General features: G+C 42.1%; 1 protein-coding gene across 1 annotated transcript in view; it reads left to right on the top strand.

Annotated features, from left to right (window-relative positions):
* Positions 1-24,342, top strand: part of capzb (capping actin protein of muscle Z-line subunit beta) — a 37,298-nt gene extending 12,956 nt beyond the window's left edge. Inside the window, exons 4-9 of the mRNA XM_084317340.1 lie at positions 140-253; positions 1,157-1,298; positions 2,423-2,539; positions 15,461-15,526; positions 16,864-16,940; positions 23,180-24,342. Coding sequence (XP_084173466.1) covers positions 140-253; positions 1,157-1,298; positions 2,423-2,539; positions 15,461-15,526; positions 16,864-16,940; positions 23,180-23,273 — 610 coding nt within the window. The 3' untranslated portion in view covers positions 23,274-24,342. The remainder of the gene's footprint in view (positions 1-139; positions 254-1,156; positions 1,299-2,422; positions 2,540-15,460; positions 15,527-16,863; positions 16,941-23,179) is intronic.
* The last annotated feature ends 1,173 nt before the right edge of the window (positions 24,343-25,515 follow it).

The following is a 25,515-nucleotide window of genomic DNA, read 5'->3' as shown; positions in this document are numbered from 1 at the left end:
GGGACAATTACTCCACCCCAGGGGATTATGTGTTCCCATCAGTATAATAATAAACTATAATTACAGCTGAGCCTTTAGTTACTCACAAAGTAAGATTGTGTTGTATTACTTGTGGTGTTCTACTTTCTTCACATGTCAGATCCCCATGGAGTAATAAGTATGAACCCCCCATTGATGATGGAGCGATGCCCTCTGCCCGCCTGAGGAAACTGGAGGTGGAGGCTAACAATGCCTTCGACCAGTACAGAGATCTGTGAGTACCTGCAAACCCGTAAACACTTTACAGGCGGTGCAAAGATCTGCGAGTACCTGCAAACCAGTAAACGCATTACAGACAGTACAGAGATCTGTGAGTACCTGCAAACCCGTAAACACTTTACAGACGGTGCAAAGATCTGCGAGTACCTGCAAACCAGTAAACACATTACAGACAGTACAGAGATCTTTGAGTACCTGCAAACCCGTAAACACATTATAGACTGTACAGAGATCTGTGAGTACCTGCAAACCCATAAACACATTATAGACTGTACAGAGATCTGTGAGTACCTGCAAACCAGTAAACACATTACAGAGATCTGTGAGTACCTGCAAACCAGTAAACACAGTACAGAGATCTGTGAGTACCTGCAAAACCGTAAACACATTATAGACTGTACAGAGATCTGTGAGTACCTGCAAACCAGTAAACACAGTACAGAGATCTGTGAGTACCTGCAAACCAGTAGACAAGGCAAGCTATAGACTGTACAGAGATCTGTGAGTACCTGAGACTTTTCTCACATCCGATTTAAATTAAAAAAAGATAAGAACCTTATTATCCCCGGGAGGGAATTGCATTTTTTCATCAGCAATGCACAGTAATGAATATGATGGAAAGGAAACAGAGAAAAAGTATAGGAGGAATAGGAACCTAAAAAGGCTATGAAAAAAAAATGAAAAAAGATTAGCCAAAGTCTAATTCAGACTAAAGCAAAAATACAAAACCAAATGAAAAGCAGTATTGAAAAATAATTGGGGGTTGGGGCCTGATGGCTATAATGTTATGTTGTGTATATCTCCCTCACTGAACTTCCTTCCATGACTAACCTGTGATTAAGTCAAACTGTGAATATGTGGCTACATGTGACCAGTTCCTCATATCTGTGGTTGTCAGGTACTTTGAGGGGGGCGTGTCCTCAGTGTACCTCTGGGACTTGGATCATGGCTTCGCCGGGGTCATCCTCATCAAGAAAGCAGGGGACGGATCTAAGAAGATCAAAGGCTGCTGGGACTCCATCCATGTGGTGGAGGTGCAGGTGAGAACCGGTCATTATAATGTAGATGCTTTCAACTCGGAGCAGCCAGTGTATTTGCAGTTGTATGATCATGCCATGTAGGGCAGGGCTTGACGATAAGGTCAAAATATGATATTACATTATATTTCTTAGCTTTGGCGGTATAAGGATATTTGAGAATATGTGGTTTTTCTAGTGCGAACTCCAGGGTGATTTGACATTTTTTTATTTAGTTTTTATAATACAATTATTGCTTTTCATAAAGAAAATAAACATATATATATTCGATTTAAACATACCCTAAATTAGGGCTGGGCGATGTGGCCTAAAAATAAAATCCCAGATTTAATTTTTTTTAATCCGATTTACGATTTTAATCGGTTTTTTTCTCTTGAAAACTAGAAATGCCAAGGAAATCATTCAAATAACCTTTGTTTTTATTTGACACAAGTATCAAACCAAGATGAATGTCCCTATTGGGATTGAAGTGCAAACCTAACTTTCACCAATCTTCACTTAAAATATATATATATATAATATAAAAGGTTACTCTTGATCAAACAAAGATGAATGTCCCTATATTGGGATTAATAGTGCAATAACTTGCTTTTTCACCAAACTTCACTTAAAACAAATAAAAGGTGCCTCTTGATCATCAAACAAGAATGAATTTCCCTATTGGGATTAATAAAGTGCAAATCTAATTTTCACCAAACATCACTTTTTGTAAAATAAAAGGGGACTAGATTTTTTTTTTTTTTTTTTTTTTGAAAATCGAATAAAATTTTTCAAAATCGTCCTAAATCATTAATTCGAATGAATCGATAATATCGATGAATTGCCTTTTACAATTTGTATATATTGTTGACTGTATTGTAGAAATTCATACATTTGCATGGATCCATGACGGTATACCTAAATATTAGGTATACCTCCAAGCCCTGATTCCATGTGGAGTGTGAATGCAGTAAATCACCTGAAAGTACACAACCTCTTAAACACTGTAGATGTAAATAACAATCTAGAGGTTTCATGAAAACATTTACTCATCCATAAATTCAAAACAAACTTTTGTGGTTTCTCGGTTGGAGGATGCAAATGTAAAAAAAGCAAGTCCTTAATTTCTTTGTCTATTCTGTGCACAGGAGAAGTCCAGCGGACGTACAGCTCACTACAAACTCACCTCCACTGTGATGCTTTGGCTTCAGACAACCAAGACTGGCTCTGGTACCATGAACCTGGGTGGCAGTCTTACAAGACAGGTGTGTGTATATGTGTGTCTTATGCTGGGATCAGACTACACAAATTCAACCAGATTTTGACATGATTTTGTTGTGGTCGACACATTTCCAGCGGCATGCCCGATTGTGAACGTCTGGGACTGTCAGACGGGCATCTTTACCCCTTGTAGTGTGACGTCATCAAAGAACAACAATGTGGCGTCTGGGATGCCCCACGTCACCCTGATGAAAGGTCTAGCATGTTAGAATAAAAAAAGAAATTTAGGGAAATATGAGACGAGGTACACTGGTACAAATTACATTTCCTGTACTAACTCTCCCTCCCAAGGTCTACATACATATACAAATACATATAGACAACAATATACACACACAAATTTACAAATGTACATCTGCAAGGTAAGCCAGAAATTTGAAAGAAGTAAATAAATGATCCAAAACAATGGCATCTTAACACTTTGATCGCCATGCTTAAATTCATAATTTACCATCCTTCGCCAGCCCTATTTAATATGGAGAAGTTCCCCTTCTTTGCAGGGCTATAACTTTTTAAATTGTATTGCTAAATTGACATTACTATGGCCCATTCAACGTCCTATATCTATTGTTCAGGGTGTAGCAACGTTATACTTTTTCATTCACATATTCATACTAAAATACGGTCTAAAGTATAAGTATGTTTTTATCGTTTTCTGAAGCTTTCTCCAGAACGTGATTTATAGCTCCAAATGCATTATATTGATGATCAAATACAGTTTGATAGCAATCTGCGCGAGATAAAAAAATTCAACTGGATGTGCTTCTAGAAGTTACTAAGTATGATCTGATGATGACCGGATGGGGGGGGGGTCGTTTATAATTCCGTGGCCAACGTTATATGATTCATCTAGTGTGGGTGATATGATCATTAGAGCAGTTAGTATCGAACACATTGAAAAATAACGCTGAATCTTACCGTAGCTTCCTCGCGCCATTGGGCGATGAGCGTGGAACAGAAATTTTCCTATTATGGGATGTACAAATATGCGATCCATTTCCAGGTTGTATAATAGTATATACGTCCAAATCATGTTGTTTATCGAGTTATTGGTAACGGATTGCTATCCGTTGTGTCCAGCTCGAGTCCTGAGACTATTACCGAGTGATCGGACCGAATTGAAATGAGCACCAGCTTCCACTTCCTGTTTCCGCCCTGGGCGATCCGCCGATCGGCCACCAGATGGCGCTCTTGAACCGTTGGAGAGTTGAGAGGGGCTCAACAGTACATCTCATGTCTCCGGGGGAGAAATATGATTTCGATCACAGATTTTTGAAATATTGATATCAAAGACGTGGTCCAGCGTCTTTGGCAGAATGAGCATGGCGGGGAAAGACGTGTTCCAGCGTTTTTGGCGATTAAAGTGTTAAACATGTGAACAATTATTTGTATTCTTCCAAATACTAGGCCTATTACATGTCATTTTTAACTCTTTGAGTGCCACCGACTTTCCCCATCTGCACTTGCTGGTGCCAGCGTTATTGACCATTTTAGCGATGTTTGCAGACCCATCGTGTGTTCTGTATTATAGCTATGGAGACAGGCATTGTTCATAGTCCATTACTGACTAATAAGTAAATTTCTACACACAGACACTACACGCTAAACATCGCCCCTTTCCAAAATAATCCAGTCTTTTTCCATAGATCGCGAGATATGACGCGTTAAATGCAATAAGCCCAAATCGTTCTGGTTGATCGCCTGAAACCCAAAATACTCTCAAATCAAAGGTATATACCATGTACATATGTGCCTTCACAACATCATCAAGGGGGGGGGGTGTTTATCCACTTTTTCTCCCATCCCGATTTCGTATTTCCAATTCTTCCCTCCCCTGTCTTGAACGTTGCTAGACTATGCCTCCCACTGGTCGGCTGTAGTGAGGATAGAAGCCTTGCGTCACGTCCCCTCCGGTACACGAGGAGGCAGCCTGTCTCATCTTTTCACCGCAGCAGCTCGAACTCTCAGTGGTGAGGAGTAACGCGTGGGAGGCTCAAGCTGCCCCCGATACTTCCTGTTTCCGCCGCACCGGCGTAACCCAACCGACCTGTAGGAGTTGCTGTCCACAACGTCCAATCCAATCCCCACCCACCGGCTTTCCCACCCTCTAACACTGCCAATTGTGTTAGTATGACGACCAACCAAGCCGGTAGCAACGCAGAGAGCTGGGCTCGATACCAGCATCTCCTGCGTTAGTGGCGAGCGCATTGCCCACTGCGCCACTCAGCCGCCCCTGGGGGGGGGGGGGGTTGTTTCAACTAGAAACTGCGATCGTAAAATAGACATAGAATATACCTTACCTTAGCCAGAAGGTATTCCAAAAAGAATAATTCCCAGTGATCGCATCGCCATCGCGATTACCCGTGTATATGTCTATACTCGTGTATATGGGAAATAGGCTTCAGGCAACAAAATCTCGAGGCGATCGCTGTGTCTCTCTGTCTCCGAGGAGGAAAAGGTGAATCCACACCAAGCCATTCCAGTTCAACAGGGGGGCGATACTGCCACCTGGTGAGATTCGATCATCATTGCAATTCTAACGTAGGCAGATGAGCCAGGGACACCTAGAGGGCTCCCGCTGACCGTATAGAACGGGGATCAAAGGAAAAAGATCAATGGATCTAAAAACTAGTATACTCGTTATTGGCACTCAACACTTGGCGGGCAATAACGAGTATACTCGTTATTGGCACCCATTGAGTTAAGCGAGAGACAGAGTTTCTACGTGTCTTAAAAAAGGCGACCATGTTGCATAAAACTTATTTTGTGACCCACCCACAGAGTATCAGATTTTTTCTCAGAAGACATCATCTATCTCACCCAGTGTATAAATGAAGGGGGCTTATCCGTTATATTTCCATTTCATAAGGATGATACGACGAGCCAGGAGGCAAATGCAATGACCTTCCCCTGGGAAGCAGTTAGGTTGTTCTCTGGCTTTACCACGCCAAAAATAGCAGTGATAGAGTCGGCCAATCGTACTACCACATACAGTATATGAGATAAGGATTCAAAAATAGGGTCTCAGAAGCTAGTCGGTGTCCTATATGCCCAAAACATGTAGCCCAAAGTTGCAGGGCTTTGGTGGCTTCTAGGACATTCTAGGACATTCTGGGTTGACCGTGGGGTATATATTAGCCAATTTAGCATTAGCATTTGATAAATGCAGTCGGTCCATGTCTTCTAGAGAATGTCCTCTTCCCTGGCCGCTTTGTTGCCAGCCCAGTTGAGATGTAATATGCTGAATCATGGTATAGACCCTGGAGATTAGGCCCTTCCATATGGATTAAGATCTAAAATGGAATTTGTTGGATCAAGTGGAGGAGAACATGGGAAGGAAGAAGAATGCTTCTTGGCAAAGATTCTGGCCTGCAAGTATCTAAAGAAGTGTGACCTGGGGACATTGTTGTCTTTACATAGTAATAGGGGTGGAACGATACGCATTCGAACCGTACACCGTTCGATACAACCTCCACGGTTCGGGGCGTCTGTGTATCATACGGTTCAGGGGATGCGCAAATGAAAAAATAAAAAACTTCATTTGGCACAGAGCCGGGAGAGGTGAGCGCTGGCTGCAGGCAGCAGCAGCACTGCAGGTGCTAGTCAGTTTGTGTAAATGGCAAGCGCAATATAAATCAATCTTCATTACGACTTTAAAAACATAGCCATTAACATTACATGGGCCTACACACATCTTGCCATAACGTTAGCAGTTTGTACAACACAACGCACGTTTTAACTATGGTAGCCCGCCAGCTAATACAGTCAATGAAATGTTATCGTAGCTACTAGCTAGCAGAGGAGAAAATGAGGGTCTGAGAGGCGGGGTGTTTAAAGAAAATGATAGGCGTTTATTCAACATCCAAGAAGGCTAACATACAACTGTGTTTACTAACTACAAACCGGGACTATTGCCGCTTTTCCACTGCATGTTATGAACTCCTAACGTTGGCTGAGCTGAAGGTCCGTGCCGCTAAAATGTCCCTGCGGACCGGCCAACCCATAGATGGTACCAACTCACCGAATTACGTAATCCACCACAGTTGCACTAAATATTTAAATAATGTTAGTCTAAATAAATGTAGACAGATAATGTACGTATTTTTAAAATAGAATGAACAGAGCAGTGTTGTTTTGAAACCGTACAGTGTGTGTGTGTTAGTTTGATGTATGCTGCAATTTATATTGATGGCCTTCTAATTTGTTTATTTATTTTAAATAACGGTGACACTTTTCCCTTTTGATAAGAAATCCAGCCATATTCCTTTCATTGTATTTCAAATACTGCACTTTAATTTCAAGCGGAAAACTAATCTTTCCATTAACACTTTCCCGGCCACTTGGATCCGTCTAATCTCACGATAAACGGCCAGCATTTCTAAACAGACTTGCACAGTCCGTGGGGCTGTTTGTAGAGCTAAATCTTTACTTTATAGTATTGCTATCTGTCCATTCTCATTGTCAATTGACACCATAAACCGTCCCTTCAAAATGGCTTAAAGAATTTTTTTTTTCATCAATACGTTCTCATCTAGCATCGTGAATATAAGCGTTATAAGGGATTTCGGCTAGGATATTTCCTGGAAGGCGAGATACAGGCCGCTAAGCTACTAACGTTAAATCCAATGGCATTTCGGATATACAAAAGCTACAGTTAAAACTCAAACTGCATATGATCGGTATTGATGGTCCACCATGAATGCATGAAAGGGGGGGGGGGGGACGTCATTTCTGATTATTGATTACCAATAACCGTGTTAGCCTCAGTAGCCACATTCGTTGATCGGGTGGATGGCTATCATAACAAGCCCTGATCAGCATGTAATTTACGTGAAAAAGATCTTACCGTGGGCTGGTTGGATCCCCCAAAGCATTTCCCAGTTATCGATCGCCATCTGGTAGATCGATGTGTCCATTGGCTGATGATATATTCCTTTACTGCACACTGAAATCCGCGTCCCAAAACGTAATCCGTGTAACAGGCTATAGGCATCGCTTCAGGTTAGCAGAAAACTACATTGGAAATCCAGAAAAAACAAGACAACTTCTGCCACAGGCAACACTGCATTATCGAGATAGATTTATTATTATTTTTTTTTTTTTATCTTTTTCCCCCTCCCTTTTCTTCCGATTTTCTCCCATCCCAATGTTAGTCGTTATGCCAATTCCCAATCCCCTTCCTGGTCGCTGCGCACTTACCCCCCACAGTCGGTCTGGCAGAGTGGAGGCTATCACGTGCTTCCTCCGACACACGTCTAGCCAATCAACCGCTTCTTTTCACCTGGCAGCGCGGACTCTCACTGAGAGGGTGTAACGTGTGGAAGGATCACACTACCCCCCTTAGATCCTATCCGCACTGAGCAGGCGGCCCGACCGAACTGTAGGAGTCGCTGTTTACAACGACCCGGACCCACCCCTCCAGCTTTCCCACCCTCTAATACTGCCAATTGTATTAGTGTGAACGGCCAGCCAAGCTGGTGACAACGCCGGGAGCTGGATTCGAACAGGCGAATCGAATCCAGCGTCTCCGGCGTTGGTGACGAACACAATCTCCGCTACGCCACCTGACCGCCCTGGTAATGCACTTTTTCGAATTCAAAGAGTAGGGTACTTCTGCAGTGCCGCTCGGTGACATTGATTAGGTTATTAAAATGGAATAAAAGCCAAAACAACCTTGCCACGGACATGTCCGTGGTTGGTCCTCAACCGTTGGATTCGAAACACGGATTTATCCGTGGTCGGGCGCCATTGTGTTAAGAACTGACAATCAGGGAATTTAAACATTGTTGACATTGTTTTTTGTATTTATATTAACCCATTCTCTGCCGGGCTTATATCCATCCTAAACCATCCTCCGCCAGCGCTATTTGTCTATGGAGATGTTCACCTTCTTTGCAGGGCTATAACTTTTTAAATTGTATTGCTAAATTGAATTACTATGGCCCATTCAACATCAATTATCTATCGTTCAGGATGTAGGAACGTTTTACTTTTTCATTCACACATTCATACTAAAATACCGTCTAGAGCAGACCTGGGCATTGTACGGCCCGCGGGCCGGATGATTCTGACCGGCCCGCGAAAGATTATATGATAATACATTTTCTTTTATTTTTTTTTTCATGTCAACGTTCACACGCACAATATACGCTTACGCTCATGAAATGCATAGCCATGTGAAAGCCTTCATGACAAAGTTGCAATTAATTTCAAGGCAACTAGGCAGCAACAATCTCAAACACATGAAAACCCTGAAAGAAGTCAAACCATCAGCTGATCACCGGCACAGGTACTCATCCATGTTGGGAGCACTGCATGATGAATTTTCAAGGCGTTTTCAAGATTTCAAAAAGGTTGAGGATGAAATGCAGCTGGTTTCCTCTCCCTTTACCTGCAGTGTTGATAGTTGTTCAGCTTGAACTCATTGACCTGCAGTCTGATTCACTACTGAAAAAGCACTATAAGTCAGCATCACTGCTAGAGTTCTACTCTGCTCTCAAGGAGGAGAACTTTCCAAACATGAGGAGACATGCTCAGAAGATGTTAGTTCTCTTTGGATCCACCTACATATGTGAACAGACATTCTCAGTCATGACGTTTACCAAGTCCAGGTACAGATCCTCTCTCACTGATGAACATCTGGCAGCTGTGCTTCGCATCTCCACCTCAGACATGCAACCTGACTTTGATGGACTTGTTAAAGCTCAACAGAGACTGGATTTCTCACACTGAATGAGACAGTGCACACTTCTGAAAACATTAAATGTTTAATATAGGCATGTAAAGTAAAAAAGGCTACAAAACTGGGACACTTTTCACTTTTTACACAGTTCAGTGACATGTCTTGTTTATTTTTGCTATAAGATGATGTGATGTCTTTAGAAAGCTAAGAAAATCCTTGTTTCAATAGTATATGAAACTCAAAATGCCCTTTGTTATTAATGTTTCACATTTTGTTTATCATTTTGGAAATAAATTCTATTTGAATAAATGATATTTTTGAAAGCTAACCTCACCTTTTAATTGCCAAATAATAACATACACTCTTACCAGGGGTCAAAACAATGCCATTTACTGCTTTTTATATAGAAATAAAATGTATATTATGCATAATTGAGTTTGGAATTTTGGCCCGGCCCTCTAACATATTTTCAGTTGCTCATTCGGCCCCCTGGGAAAAATAATTGCCCACCCCTGGTCTAGAGTATAAATATGTTTTTATCGTTTTCTGCAGTATTTCATAGAACGTGAGATATAGACATAAATGCATATATTAGATGATCAAATGCAGTTTGATACCGATCAACGTTATATTAAAAATTTCAACTGTACATGGTCCTAAACGTCATGACTGGTCATCTGCAGGTGAACGGAGAGGGGGGGGTCGTTTATAATTCAATGGCCGACGTTAAATGATTCATGTAGTATGGGTGATATATTGATCAGAGCAGTTTGTATCGAAAATGGTAAAGAAAAACGCTGAAACTCACCCCAGTCTCCTCGTAGCATTGGGTGATGAGAGTGGAGCAAAAAGATCGCTATTATGGGATGTTGATCGATGCAATCCATTTCCAGTTTGTATATTACTAATACACGTCCAAATCATGTTGATTATTGAGTTATGGCAAAAGATTCATATCGACGGTGTCTATATTGAGCCCCGGGACGATCACAGAGTGGCCGGACGAAAATAGGGGACGGACCACTTCCGGTTTGGGCAACTTCCTGTTTGGCAACTCACAGATCGGCCACCAGGTGGCGGTATTGAAGCGTTGCAGAGTTGTGCCGAGTCCCACAGCATCACCCAAGACTCCGAAATATTGATCTCAAAGACGCCTTACGGCGGCATTGGCAGATTACGCATGGCGGAGTATGACGTGTTAACACGTCATCGGCGGAGAATGGGTTAAAGAAAGGAAAGTCTAGTGCTGGCTGAGCATATTGTTTGTTTGCAGTAAGTTAATACTTTGACAAATGTAGCCTATATTTTTCAGTCAGTTCAGTCTTTGTGTGCCAAACATTATTTAACACATCCAGCGCCGGAAACGCTTTCCAGCGTTATTGCCCGCCATGCGTTGTCTGCCAAGATCGCTGTACAGCGTTTTTGAGATCAATATTTCATTTTTTCGCCGTGGCATTCATAATTCATCCACCCAACCCCTGATGCTCTAGCTGGACCCTAGATGTGACTGTAACGTCTCAATACTGCCGCCTGGTGGATGGTCGGGCGAGTTACACTCTCGCAAAACCGGAAGTGCCATCGGTGCATCGAGGAAAGTCGTCCGGCAGTCGCATCTCGTTACGGGACTCCCGACAGACACTATAGTACATATGGATCGCTTTCTAAACTTAATAATCGATATGATTTCGGCGTTTATTGCGCCATAAAAACCGGAAATGGACCTAGGCGATCGGCATCGAATAATTGGGATCTTTCACCACCAGTCTCATCGGCCCACGGTAAGGGGAATATAGCGTTATTTTCACCCAGAGTGTTTATTCATTTCACTGCAAACCATCTGATCAATATATCACCCATACTACATAAAGCCGTTACTGATGATCAAGGAATTATAAACGACCCCCCCCCCCCCTTTCCTTCACGCACGATTAAGCATAATGTATACCGATCATATACATTTTTTGAATTTTTTAATATAGCGTGTATGGGAAAGAAACGGCAATCGATAATCTATCATGCGTTTGGGTCTATAACTAGCGTTTTTGGAATTACAGCAGAAAATATTAAAAACATACTTATATTCTAGAAGGTATTAACACAACAATGTATGAATGAAAAAGTATAACGTTCCCACATCCTGAACGATAGATAATCGATGTTGAATGGGCCATAGTAATGTCAATATAGCAATAATATTTAAAAAGTTATAGCCCTGCAAAGAAGGTAAACATCTCCATAGGCTTTTAACGGTGGCAGAGAGGGGTATGAGATGGGCACAATGCCCGGCGGTCAATGTGTTAAGGCTGTAAACACTGTAAACCTTTTTCTTTTTCTTTTTTTTTATAAATGGGAAGCATGTTTAGATTTGAGTGTTACATTAAAATAAAATAAAAAAAGCAACGTATATCGAACCAAACTGAAAACCGTTAGCCCAAAACCGTGAACCGAACCGTCGATTTTATGAACCGTTCCACCCCTACATAGTAACGTTTTTTTTTTACTTTTGAATGTGGAGATACATTTGTCCAATTGGTAAAAATAATTTGGTAGAAAAAAATAGGAATCAACTGAAACAAGTATAAAAACCTTGGCAGCACCATCATTCTGCGCCGAATGAGTGCGTCCTGCTAAAGAAATAGAGAGATTTGACCACTGTGATAAGTTCTGAGTAGAGAGTGTGGTGAAGGTGTGTGTTATATGTATCCCCAGAAAAGAAAGTATGGAAATTGATCAAAGCCCATTTCCTCTGCTGCCTTGTTAACACTTTGGACGCCCGAGATTTCTCGGGTTTACCCCCCGCGGGTTGAATGCCCATCACGAGAATACTCGTTTAAAAAAAAAATAATTATTAGCGATTTTAAATCATATTGCATCAAGCGAGCCTACCGTTGGAGATCCAGTCACCCCAGGCGCTCAGATGTGAAAAAAGCGCCCCCTATCGTCTCCCAGATGACATAAGGGATTTTGGAATGGACTCAATGAAAATGGATGGGGGAAAAAATCCTGTACTCCACATTTTCCAGTCCACTGATGCAGCTGGGGTTATTAGAGTTCATTCTGGAGCCTCTGAACCCCGCGGAATCATGTGTTCTACTGTATCACGTTGGATCTATACACTTTTTTCGAATGGTGATCAGGAATTGGAATATACCAGTTGGATACCATCTGATGTCAGGTAAGGAATCTATGTTATCAGTGTTATGATAATCAGACTCATTTTGATGAAGATATAAGCTGTTTTGTGAAATGGGCTCTTTCGGTTTCACTGTAAAAATCCAAGAGGAAATGAACACAGCGATTATCCGTGCGCGGCTCGAATGGGCGTGCGTGTATGTATAATATTGATCATCTAGCGTTTATTTGAAAACGATTCATAAATAGGCCGACAAATATCAACGTTCTGGAATATTCCAGTAAAAGACGATTATCATAGAATGCCCCAGAATGGACTGTTTTTTACCTCAAAACGGGTGCTTTTCAAAATGCTCTCAAACGGAAATGAAGCGATAAAAAACCAATCTGCCTTGACAGCACTGACTGGAAAAGGATTCTTTGATAAGCGACAGGCAGATTAGACACATAGCCATAATTTAAAACATAGATTAGGCGATATTAACGATAACATTGGCGCCGATGGTGGCATGCAAGCGATAACTCTGGCGCCACCTCGTGGCACTGAATGTGTTAATGAATACCAGCCTTTTTCGGCCACGGAGCGCAAGCTTCATGGCGGGAGGTGGTTGCGTTGGAAACAACTCTGGCCGAGGGCGGACGGGCGGCAGGCGTGTTGGGAGCCCCCCCGCCGGTGTCTCTCTGCCGTCCCCCGTTCCGAGGTAGACGGTGGACGGGTCTGTTGAGGAGCCGAGGCGCGCGCCTCTCTCCCCTTTCCGTCGACCAAGAGTGAATACTTGTTATTGAAGGTGTAACACTAACTATATAACGTTAATGCCACAAAACGAATGCCTTTGTTTATCTAGCCCCTTACGTGACTGCGGTGTGCAAGGGCTATTGTTTATCATAAGTAGTAACTTTGATGCAGTAGCTTGTTTATTTTCTTCTGAGTGCTTTGTTTAATTACATGTTTACATGAACAGCCACCACTGTAAACAACATGTTTTTCACCAATAGACTATGCAATGCCGCCCTCCGTAGGATCTATAATAATACAATAAAAAAATATATATATTAAAAAAAGATTATTAAAAAATATTTTAACACTTTGATCGCCATTGGTTAAATTCATAATTTACCATCCCTCGCCATCTCTATGTCTATGGAGAAGTTCCCCTTCTTTGCAGGGCTATAACTTTTTAAATTCTATTGCTAAATTGCCATTATTATGGCCCATTCAATGTCCTATATGTATTGTTCAGGGTGTAGCAACGTTAAACTTTTTCATTCACATATTCATACTAAAATATGGTCTAAAGTATAAGTATGTTTTTATCGTTTTCTGCAGCTTTCTTCAGAACGTGATTTATAGCCCTAAATGCATTATATTGATGATCAAATACAGTTTGGTAGGAATCTGTGCGAGATAAAAAATTTCAACTGGATGTGCTTCTAGAAGTTTCTACGTATCATCTGATGATGACCGGATGGGCGGGGGATCGTTTATAATTCCGTGGGCAGCGTTAGATGATTCATCCAGAGTGGGTCATATGTTCATCATAGCAGTTTATATGGAACACGTTAGAATATAACGCTGAATCTTACCGTGGCTTCCTCGCGCCGCTGGCAGATGAGCGTGGAACAGAATTTTTTCTATTATGGGATGGAGAAATGCCCGATCCATTTCCAGGTTGTATAATAGTATATACGTCCAAATCATGTTGTTTTTTCGAGTTATTTGCACCGATCGATGTTCACTGTATCAAGACGGAGTCTCTCTAACGATAGCGAGTGCCCGGACCACATATGGATGAGCACTACCGGTTCAAAGGCTCATTTCCGGTTGGCGATCTGCCGATCGGCCACCAGATGGCGCTCTTGAACCGCTAGAGAGTTGAGTGGAGCTTTGCAGTGTGTCTCAGGGCTCCGGAGGGGAAATATGATTTCGATTACAGATTTTTGAAATTTTGACATCAAAGACGAGTTACGGCGTCTTCGGCAGAATGAGCATGGCTAGGAATGACGTCTTAACTCGTCCCCGGCGATCATAGTGTTAATTAAAAAAAAAATTAAACAAATATTCGTTCGATAAACCCTGGCGAACGTTCAAACCCTAAAAACAGGGTTCAGGGACGCCTGTACGTTAATGCCAAGCAAGCAGTGCAAAAATGCTTCCGCATTCGTCACCGCACGCTAGTGCGGTAAAGCGCCCTTCTTTTCAGACAAATGCTACCGTGCGTGCACCGGCGGCGGCGTGCTCGCTCAGGTGCGTGCGTGCGCCGGCGTGCTCGCGCGAGGTGCCCGCGCATGCGCCTTGGTTCGACACGAGCGGAGCTCAATATATATAAGTCACCGCCCCTATATCTGTATCTAGCAATAGCTCAATTGGCAAGGACACATGGCTGTGGATCCTATGGCTTGTTTGCTGGCGAGTTCGAATCCCATCGAAACTATTTTTTAACGTGATTTTTTTTTAACGTGTATTATTTCGCCGGTTAAGGTTAGGCATGGTTAAGGTTAAGGTTAGGCATTGTTTCGGAGTTGGTTAAGGTTAGAACGGTTAAGTTTAGGCGCTGTTAAGGAGCTGGTTAAGGTTAGAGTTTGTCAAAGAGAATGGCAATATAATTTCTATGGTTAAGGTTAGGCATTGTTTCGGAGTTGGTTAAGGTTAGAACGGTTAAGTTTAGGCGTTGTTAAGGAGCTGGTTAAGGTTAGAGTTTGTCAAAGAGAATGGCAATAGACAGCCTATTTCCGCGCGACCTGGGCGCTGGGCGGCGGAAAATGAAAGGCGCATTACTGCATGCCACTACGGTAAATTTTTGCACTGCTTGCTTGGCATAAAGCTACACGCTTCAGGGACAGCCTTATACGACATACATCTTGGACTGCCTGAGCATCTGGGGTAGCTCCGCATTTGAGAGGATCTCATCAGAGATTTTTATGATGCTATGATAACCTAATCTGACATGGTGACCATTGTGAAAGACAGAAATATTGTGTAGTCTGATCCCGGCATTAGAGAGCACAGAAGGCTTGCCAGTTGACTCACTTGGCCATGATATAACAATTCCCTATTCATTCATCAATTTCTTCACCCCCCTTCTTCCTGCAGATGGAAAAAGACGAGACGGTTGGAGAGTCCTCACCACACATCGCCAATATCGGCCGCCTTGTGGAAGTGAGTGAACTTCATCCCCTGATTTCACTGTACTGTAGTTTTGTAGCGTATGCACCTAAAAATACATATTCATACTAACTAGGAGATTGAGGAGAAAAAAGGAGTACATAGACAGTTTAAATGAAATTCAAAGTGATGATGAGAAATCAAAGGTTATTTTCACAGATCAGACTCCCAAGATGTCTCTTCTGTGCTCCTTGGGGGGGAAAGAAAAGGTCAATATAGAGCCCTGTATAACACCCCTTCCTGACAGGCAGCGACGCGAGCGAGCGTGATTGCGAAAATGATTCAAATGTATTCGTTTCAATCAGACTATCCTGACCTGCCGCGAGCGACTGAGCAGCGATGTCGTTCCCCCCTCAAATATTCGCTCGCTGTGTCTCTAGTTGAGCGATTACGCGGCCGAGTCCCGCCCCTAAACACTTTTTATTGGTCGAGAATCGCAGGCTGCTTTTGTCCGTGCTTCCAGGTAAATACACACACACAGACACACTAGGACACGCGCCGCGTCATATCAGGACAGTGTCGCGAGCGATTTCGTCTCCAGTTCGCTCGCTCCCTGTCAGGAACCGGTGTAAGGGACGTAGCCAGACATGTGAGACCCATGGAAGGCAGGCTGTAACCGGCCCGTAGCCATGGTTCCCAGTGTGGCCTGTAACCGGCCCGTAGCCATGGTTCCCAGTGTGGCCTGTAACCGGCCCGTAGCCATGGTTCCCAGTGTGGCCTGTAACCGGCCCGTAGCCATGGTTCCCAGTGTGGCCTGTAACCGGCCCGTAGCCATGGTTCCCAGTGTGGCCTGTAACCGGCCCGTAGCCATGGTTCCCAGTGTGGCCTGTAACCGGCCCGTAGCCATGGTTCCCAGTGTGGCCTGTAACCGGCCCGTAGCCATGGTTCCCAGTGTGGCCTGTAACCGGCCTGTTGGCCGGTAACCAAGACAGTCTCCTAGCAACAATAGTTGCTTCCAGTGGTTTGGTGCCGTCTTGTCTCTCGTCCCACAATTAATTCTGGGTGATGTCATCACAACAAGGTATGGGAAAAGCTCTCCCCAGTATAAATGAGTCTTGTTCATAGGGAGCTCAACTCGGAAGATAAAAGCCCTATGCACACTGACGGCTCGTTGCCTCGGTAACACAGATTTAAAAGTGTCTTGTGAGTAGTGAAGTTACCTGACATTTATCGAGCTTTGATTCGCTGTTAACCAGCCAGCTAGTTTCAGACCCAGTGGAAGGTCTGAATCTCTTCCGTTGGTCCGATATGTCAGGCCAACAGTGATGTATTCTGATCAGTTGTAATAAAGCCAATTTGCTGTATTCTAACATATTCTTTTCTGGCCCCAGGATATGGAGAACAAGATTCGCTCAACTCTCAATGAAATCTACTTTGGGAAGACCAAGGATATTGTCAATGGACTGAGGTACTTAATAGACCATATGGACAGTTCTAATGGATGGATCACTCGCTCTTCCTTTCACAGCGTTGACAGCAGGTTCTGCAGGAGCTGTTGTTTCCCAGAGCTTCCCCTGTATTTTACCCATGTCTCTCCCATCTGTTGACTTCCTTTATCTTATATTGTCTTTTTTTCATAATGTCATTTTTCAGCATTTTCATTTCTGCAGTTTTATCCTGACTTAGAGCTTGTGTCCACATAGCATCTGTTTCTCGTAGAAAAGCGCTGGGAAGGGCCAATGGACAATGGTGACACTATAATGGGCCAAAAAAAGTGGAACGCTCTGAAAAAAGACACCGGGCGTAGCTCTCTGTCCACATACACGCTCTCTCTATTTCCTCATTGGGAACCATTGACCTATCTCAAACCCTGCCCTCTTTTCTTGATCCTCCAATCGTAACTGTCCCTTTCCCCAAGGAAAGACGCTGTATGGACACAAGGCCTTGGATCTGCCACTGCTCTCCTAGTTTGAACCTCATTTTATTTTGCCCTCAACTCCATCTACCCATCAGTCCCTAATCCCTCTCTTCATCCTCTCCTGGCTCTTTTATCTCATCCCTCTCTTCATTCTCTCCTCTCGTTTATCTCATCCCCCTCTTCATCCTCCTCTCTTTTATCTCATCCCCCTCTTCATCCTCTCCTCTCTTTTATCTCATCCCCCTCTTCATCCTCTCTCTTTTATCTCATCCCGCTCTTCATCCTCTCCTCACTCTTTCATCTCTACCTTTTTTCATGTCCTATTCGTCGCTCCATCCCTCCCCTGCCAATCGTATTGTCTTCCTTCTCCTCTGTCATCCTCCTGTTGCCTCTCCTCTCTTGCTGCTCCTCTGTGCTCCAGATCTCTTGACTCTTTGCCTGATAACCAAAAGTACCGGCAGCTCCAGAAGGAGCTTTCTCAGGTCCTCACCCAGCGCCAGATCTTCATTGACTAGAGTTAGAGGTACAGCCTGGCATGGAACGTGTGTGTGTGTCAGATCCTCATCGACTAGAGTTAGGGGCACAGCCTGGCACGGAACGTGTGTGTGAGATCCTCATCGACTAGAGTTAGGGGTACCGCCTGGCATGGAACGTGTGTGTCAGATCCTCATCGACTAGAGTTAGAGGTACAGCCTGCCACGGAACGTGTGTGTGAGATCCTCATCGACTAGAGTTAGGCGTACCGCCTGGCATGGAACGTGTGTGTGTGTCAGATCCTAATCGACTAGAGTTAGGGGCACAGCCTGGCACGGAACGTTTTTATGTATCAGTGCGTGTGTGTATCAGTGCGTGTGTCAATGCGTGTATCAGTGCGTGTATCAATGTGTGTATCAATGCGTGTATCAGTGTTTGTCAATGTGTGTATCAGTGTGTGTATCAATGTGTGTATCAATGCGTGTATCAGTGTTTGTCAATGTGTGTATCAGTGCGTGTATCATTGCGTGTGGCAGTGTGTGTATCGGTGTGTGTGTGTGTATCGGTGCATGTATCGGTGCCAGTATCTGTGCCAGTATCTGTGCGGGTATCGGTGCAGGTATCAGTGCGGGTGAGCAGAGTTGAGCTCTTCACTCGTCTATCAGTTTATTTTTCAAGCGTGTAGTCAAGGTTTCCACGGTTGAGGTCAAGACAGACTCCTGAGCAAATTGAGTCCTACCCAAGACCAAGACCCAAATGGGAAATAAACAATGCATGTCATAACCAAATAGAATGATGTATTATTCATTATTCTGGTCATGACAAATCATTTTCAAAAGATGCTCAGCATTCTACTGGCGTGGCAAAAACACATTATGGAACACATGCAGCCAATCATTCTATATTCAGATCAGAAGAATGACGCCTTCAGGTGCTTTTCAGACAGCATCTGAACCGACGGCCCCTGGAAGTCATAATTACGAGTGTGTAAATTGATAAATAATGATATTAATGTATGATAATGTAATGATATGATATGGTTTAGGAGTTTCATGTTTCAGGACAAGGGTATTTTATTATAGTGTAGAATCTTTATAGATTATGTTTAGTATAGTATACATTAAAATATATTGGTTAGCTCACATTTTCGACCAGAGCACTTCCAACATGATCCTCACGTGAGTAGAGTCTGTGCACATCCCCATGTTTGCGCCAGAGTGCTTTTTAGCTGGGGGCAACTTTTGTTTTGTTAATATCTTGCAATTGAAAGTAGGATACTGTGGATAATGCTGTTGGAGGTGATGATTTAGGGCGAGATCGTCCGAGAAAGGCATCGCTAGAAGCACGTACATGATCTGCACATGTGTGAGCCACCACAATTTGCCATGTATCGCACAGCAGTCCTGGGAAAAACAACATAATGTAGAATTGGCAAGGGATTGCTAAATGTGTTCAGCAACCGGAGTATCTCCTAGTACTACGCTTGGGACACGTTACTTCACAGCTGCCTCGCTGAGCTGCAGCGGCTTGCGTGCCTGATGCTGTCCACACAGATGGCATCAACAGAGCATTTTCACCCTCTGTTTTGCCGAGTACCTCGCGTCAATCTCTAGGAGGACACACTACTGATGCAACACAGGGCCGTTCTGCACAGGCAGGCTGCTCCAACATGAAGTGAAGAGCAAGATGTTCTGTGGCACACACGCTGCTGAGATACCCGGCGTGGACCATGTCTTAAAAGAACACGCCTACATTATGGGAAATGTGCTTATTCTACCCTGGAGTTAGACAGAACAGCCGCACCGTTAGCCTAGCTTAGTGTCATTCACTGGAAGTAGGTGTGCCAGTGTAGCCTAGTTCCCAACAGTCACGAAATACACTCCAAATACAACTCCAAAACGTTCCTGTAAACATGTTGTGACCTGTGTATTTACCACGTAAAAATAAATAAAATAATTGGACATTTTCGTTTTCTAAGCAGATATATAATTTTATTTTTTTACGGGGTAAATACATAGGTCACAACATGTTTACAGGAAAGTTTGAGTGTATTGGGGGTGACTGTTGGGAACTAGGCTACACTGGCACACCTACTTCCAGTGAATGACGCTAGGCTAACGGTGCGGCTGTTCCCTAAGCCTAATGCATGCACAGAGAAGAAAAGGGTATGTATCTGCTTGTCTAACTCCAAGGTAGATGGCAAATAAGCGAATTTCCCAAAAAGTTGGCGTGTTCCTTTAAAACTCGGAGAAAGGTGTTTCTGGCCAACAGCTAGGCTAGTGGTCCATATCCACTTCCATTAACTTGTGCTAAGCTAGGCTAGCTTGCAGCCACATAGCTTTCTACTGAACGCACAGAGGGGAAATTGGTATCTTATCTTCTTGTCTGACTCTGGAGAAGACTGTAAGCGCATTTCCCATAATGTTGCCTTGTTCCTTAAGCTCTGTAGGAAGAGACGGAACAGCTGTGACGGGCTCTGCCTGGTTCTCTCCAATAAAAACATGCATTTTATATTACTCATGTTTCTCAGCAAAAAGGTATATGGAAAAGAACTCTCTTAATAACTTGCTGATGTAAAAACAAACCTACATGCATTAATCATATTATATTATTGTTTTGTGAGCATTTAGAGGGAATTGCTGTTAAACATTGTTCTGCAGAGAACAATGGCATCGTCATCATACAATGGCACAGTTGCACGGTAATTTCTTTGAATAAAAAGTATTTAAACAAGCCTCACTTTACTTGAATAGGCATGTGTGTATATATTAGAGCTGGGCCGTTAACGGCGTTAACGTGCTGCGTTAACGCTATACTAGTATCGCGCGATAATATAATTAACGCATTAATCTAAAAAAAATTTAAAATTTACAATTTTTTTTTTTTTACCTTTATTTACCCAGGGTAGGTTCGCTGAGCACAGATGCTCTTTTTCAGGAACGCCCTGCTTCACATTCACACAGTTCCATTCACACCTGGGAGCTGCCCAGTACAACCACAGTTGACACCATTGGCCACTGAGCAACTCCACTGGAGCAGTTGATTCAAGCCATGTCACATAGTTCAAGTTTGAAATAATTCTTTCTGTTTTGCTCCTGAGAGTGTGCTAGATACTGTACTGTACTGGTAATATTATTTATTTGTGTTAACTTCTGAATAAAACAACTTATTAAACACAAGTACATCTTATTGAACATTATTTTGATATTTCATTACCAATTATCATAGCAAAACAGCTTTTTCAAACAGTCTGTAATGCATTTTGGAAACGGGAGATGGGCTCATGGTGTAATGGGCCACCTGGCATGAGAAACATAAGGAGGAAAGAAAAAGTAAGGACTTACTTCTGGTCATTATTTGGGTAGAACACACATATTTTGAATGCCTTCGGCAGGTTTTTTTTTTTTTAGCCATTTTAATCTAGATTAATCTAGATTAAATCCAGGATTGCAGATAGATTAATCTAGATTAAAAAAATTAATCTATGCCCACCTCTAGTATATATATATATATATATATATATCTAATAGAAACCTTAAAAAGCTCTACTTAGCTTGAATTCTACCAATGAAATGGGGGGGGGGGGGGCAGAAACTAAACCAATAAGACATAAAAGTTGCAAATGAAACTAAGGAACACAAGTTGGACTTGTGCAGTGGTAGGAAAAAGCAATTGAGCCACATAAAACACTCACCCAGCACTGCCGTCCATCAGATTATACACAAGCAAGGTCGGTGCCAACACCATTTGCTCTATTTAACTATAACATATCTATGTAAACAACCTGTGGAGGAGGATAGTAAAATAAAAGATTATGTAGCAATTTTGGTTCAATTTAAATACATTTAGTTAAATTGTTATATAATTCAGTGATTTACAATGGTAATTTCAACACAGCTCAGTTTTTCAATGAGAGATAGTGGCATTTACCCCATCTCATGCAACAGCAATATGCATTATTTATATATTGTGAAATAGGGCAATTGGACTGGATCGAATTGGTAAACATTCCAAATGTAGAAAATGTGGTCCTCACTCATCTTAAAGTATGATGACCACTACATTCCACACTCTGGTGTGTGTGTGTTTGTGAGTATGCATGGTCTCATTCAAGCGTGCACTCTTGGGTGTTGGAGAGATTAGGCGAGTGTGTGTTCATGTTCCATCTTTCCTTGCATAGAATTGGATCCCTGTGAGAATGTTCTACTTACTCAGCCAATAGCATACTAGAGGACAACATATTATTATTAAGTATCAGCTGCATGACAAATGACTGTGTTCTCTAGTTAAATAGTTACCTGACTAAACCATAACATTGCACCTGGATGAAGTGTGGAGTGTGTTTTCAGCGAGTGTTACGTTAACCCAGCTGTCTTCTCTCCGCAGTGAGGGAGAGCACAACAGTTCTCTCATCATGACTAATATTTCAACAGGAACTAACATCTTTTCTCCTCATCTCTAGACCGTATCTTTTCTCTGAAACCCTCTCTCTATCTTATTGCATTCCTATTTGTTTTGCACACACTGACTCCTTGGTTTTCGAAGGTTACTTCTAAAATGTATTCCGTTACAGATTTCCTGTTTACAATTGTAATTACCTACAATTACATTTGTCAGTAACGTAACCTGATTACATTTAATCACTATAGGTCTGCATTGCCTCTTAAATGCACAAGATTGAAGGGTATTATTGACAAATTATTCTAATTTACAGACAGTCATTTGAATGACGTTTTTATCATCTTCAATCATGATTGACATTATTTCAAGTAGTCTGCAATGACGTTTGCCTCTGTAATCTCATCATCAGAAAGCATTTTCCCATTTCAAACATACTTCTGAGTAATCCAACAGTCAGTCAGTCACTTGTCAGTGGTATATCAGCTTCTTAGTCTACAAACAAGTAATGGAACTAGTTTGTTACAATTTTGTTTATTTGAATTATTGATTCCATGTGGCAAATAAAAATTCTGAACTGAACTGAACTGAACTGAATGGTTCAAAAGTATCCACAGCATTGTGTAGCATGGACTTGCTAGCAGTTAGTCAATGTTAATCTAGCAACCCATCACACTGGTCCCATGAATTAATTTACATTTGAAAATGTATTACGATACTAACTTGACATCTCCTTTCAATGACCAGAAGGCCACGCCCCCCTCAACATACTGAGAGTTGGTTGTGCACAGAGAGGGTGCAGCACTAAAACTGTTATACCCAAACGATACATCTGAAGCTGGAAAGAAAAACATTACTGAAATCGTATTATTATTTACTTTGAAACTGATTCCTTCTCTCTGCGTCTCCCCCCACAGGAGTGTTCAGACTCTGGCCGACAAGTCAAAGCAGGAGCAGCTCAAGTACGACCTGATGGAGGCCATCAAACGCAAAACACAGCCACCCTTGTAGAGATGCTATTGTTCTGTTCTGTCTCTGTCTCTCTCTCTGTCTGTTTCTCTCTCCGCCTTGTTCCTCTCATCTTTTCTCTGTTTCTTTACGTCCTTCCCTCCATCCCTCCGTATGCCTGTTTCTGTGCTACACTCGTTTCATTTGTGGAAAACAAAAAAGGAAAAAATGCTTAGCTTTTTATTTGTTTTTTTTGGGGGTGTTTTTCCATGCATTTTTGTTTTGAGGCATCTCATTGTCCATGAAGCCACTCACTCACTCACTCACTCTCTCTGTCTGTCTTTCTTTATGTCTCTCTTTTGTGTTCTTAATATAATTATAGTATTACGATGGTTAATGATAATCTTATAGTGGTGAGGGCAATGTTTATAATCCCTATAGCTCCTCACGGCCAATGTGTCCTAAGTCAGTTTGAAATGAATGACGGCAGCCCTGCTCCCACCTAGTACTATGGGACATGGGGCAGACACAGACTGTACTATAGGTGGGATAGGCTTGGCAGGGCTATCAAATAGCCACAATTTACATCAACCTTTTTCTTTCACCTATTTTCATTCAAAAAATATTATTTTTTTAATGTCTAAGCTGCCCCTGATATAACTTCTAACTGTCAATATTATGGGTGATTTAATGGGGAGAATGGGAGCGGATGGCATAAGATTTGTGTTTTAAAGGATGTCTTTAATGGTTTACTTTTGGTTCCACTCCTGTCCGCTTGCATGTGGGCCTGTTGGAACATGGGGCTGCAGTCAGCGGAAATGTAGATTAATAAAACATGGGGATGAATGGACTGTTAAATTCACTGTGTATACCCATGTCATTAAGCCCCCTTACATTGTGTATAACACGACAATTTTGCATCCCCTCTGTTTTGCTATCCAACTCTCTCCTTTCTCCTTTCTCCTCACCTTGGTCTATGTTGGGGGTCACAGTTTGTCTTTGCGTCTTAACGGAACGTTTCCGTTTTTGGAGGGGAAATCTTTTGTTGTATTTTGTTTTGTTTTTATTTTGTAAAGCTTATGATTCATATTGTATTAGAGCCTCCAGCAACAATAAAAACAGTAAAAAGCTACGGTTTCTGCTCTTATGTACTCTCATTTCTGTCACCTGCTGTATTTGTAAGTCCCTGTTGCATATTCTGATGATAGTGTTGCAAATAGTGTCATACACATGTCATTTTAAAGGGTTTGCAGTTGTCTTTCTGTAAAGCTAAAAGCGACAAATGCATGCTATTTAGGGGAGACCTCAACATCAAATGAGCTTTAGATACTCAATGACCCAGTGTTGTCTCTTCCAGTTGTATGCTTAACAGATTCTGATATCTTCACTGTGGGTACTTTATATATACATATAAAGTATGACTGTATATTTATATATACATATAAAGTACTCGCAGTGAAGAGATTAGAATATGTTAAGCATGCAACTGATAAGGTTTATATATACGTATATATATAACACAACATCAGCAAGCATTCACACCGGACAAATAATGATATAAATACACAATACACAATAAATACACAAATTGATTGATTGATTGATTGAAAATTGTATTAACAGATTGCAGGCTCAATACACACAATCGTTAAGGGGTTACAGAATTATGAATTGTGAATGGGGGACCCTGATGTAAACAAGACGAAAGTCTTTCTCTGGTCTGCATCCCCTTAACAATTGTGTGTATTGAGCCGTACTGTATTGTACCCATTCTGCAATCTGTTAATAAAGTCTTCAATCAATCAGACCAGAGAAAGACTTTCATCTTGTTTACATCAGGGTCCCCCATTTTAAATTCATCAAGATATTTATGACATACACGACATATATACAGATATACAGTACTGTTAATAATAATAATAAATTGAATTTGTATTGCACTTTTTGTTCACTGGGATCCCAAAGTGCTACAGGGTTAAAACAGTTAAAAAATAAAATACAGAATAAAAATAAGATAAAAATAGAACATAGTTAAAAACATAGTATAAACAGAAAATTAAAGACAACAGCACAAGAAAAAATGTAAATAAAAAGCTAACAGTCAAAAGCCTTTTGAAACAGATTTCAGGCCCTGCTTTAAAAGAGTCCAGGCTCTGGCGCCCTAAGCTGGATGGGGAGGCTGTTCCACAGGCGTGGTGCAGCCGTGCAGAAAGCTCGGTCACCCATGGTGCAGAGCCGGGTATTGGGAGCAGGCTACCTGCAGATCTGAGGGTACGGGTGGAGGATTGTGGAGTGATGAGTTCCT

This window comes from Notolepis coatsorum (assembly GCF_963971535.1).
Source record: "Notolepis coatsorum genome assembly, chromosome: 6".
NCBI classification, from domain to species: Eukaryota; Metazoa; Chordata; class Actinopteri; order Aulopiformes; family Paralepididae; genus Notolepis; species Notolepis coatsorum.
Note: the sequence above shows the minus strand (reverse complement) of the source record. Positions and strands in the feature narration are given on the sequence as shown.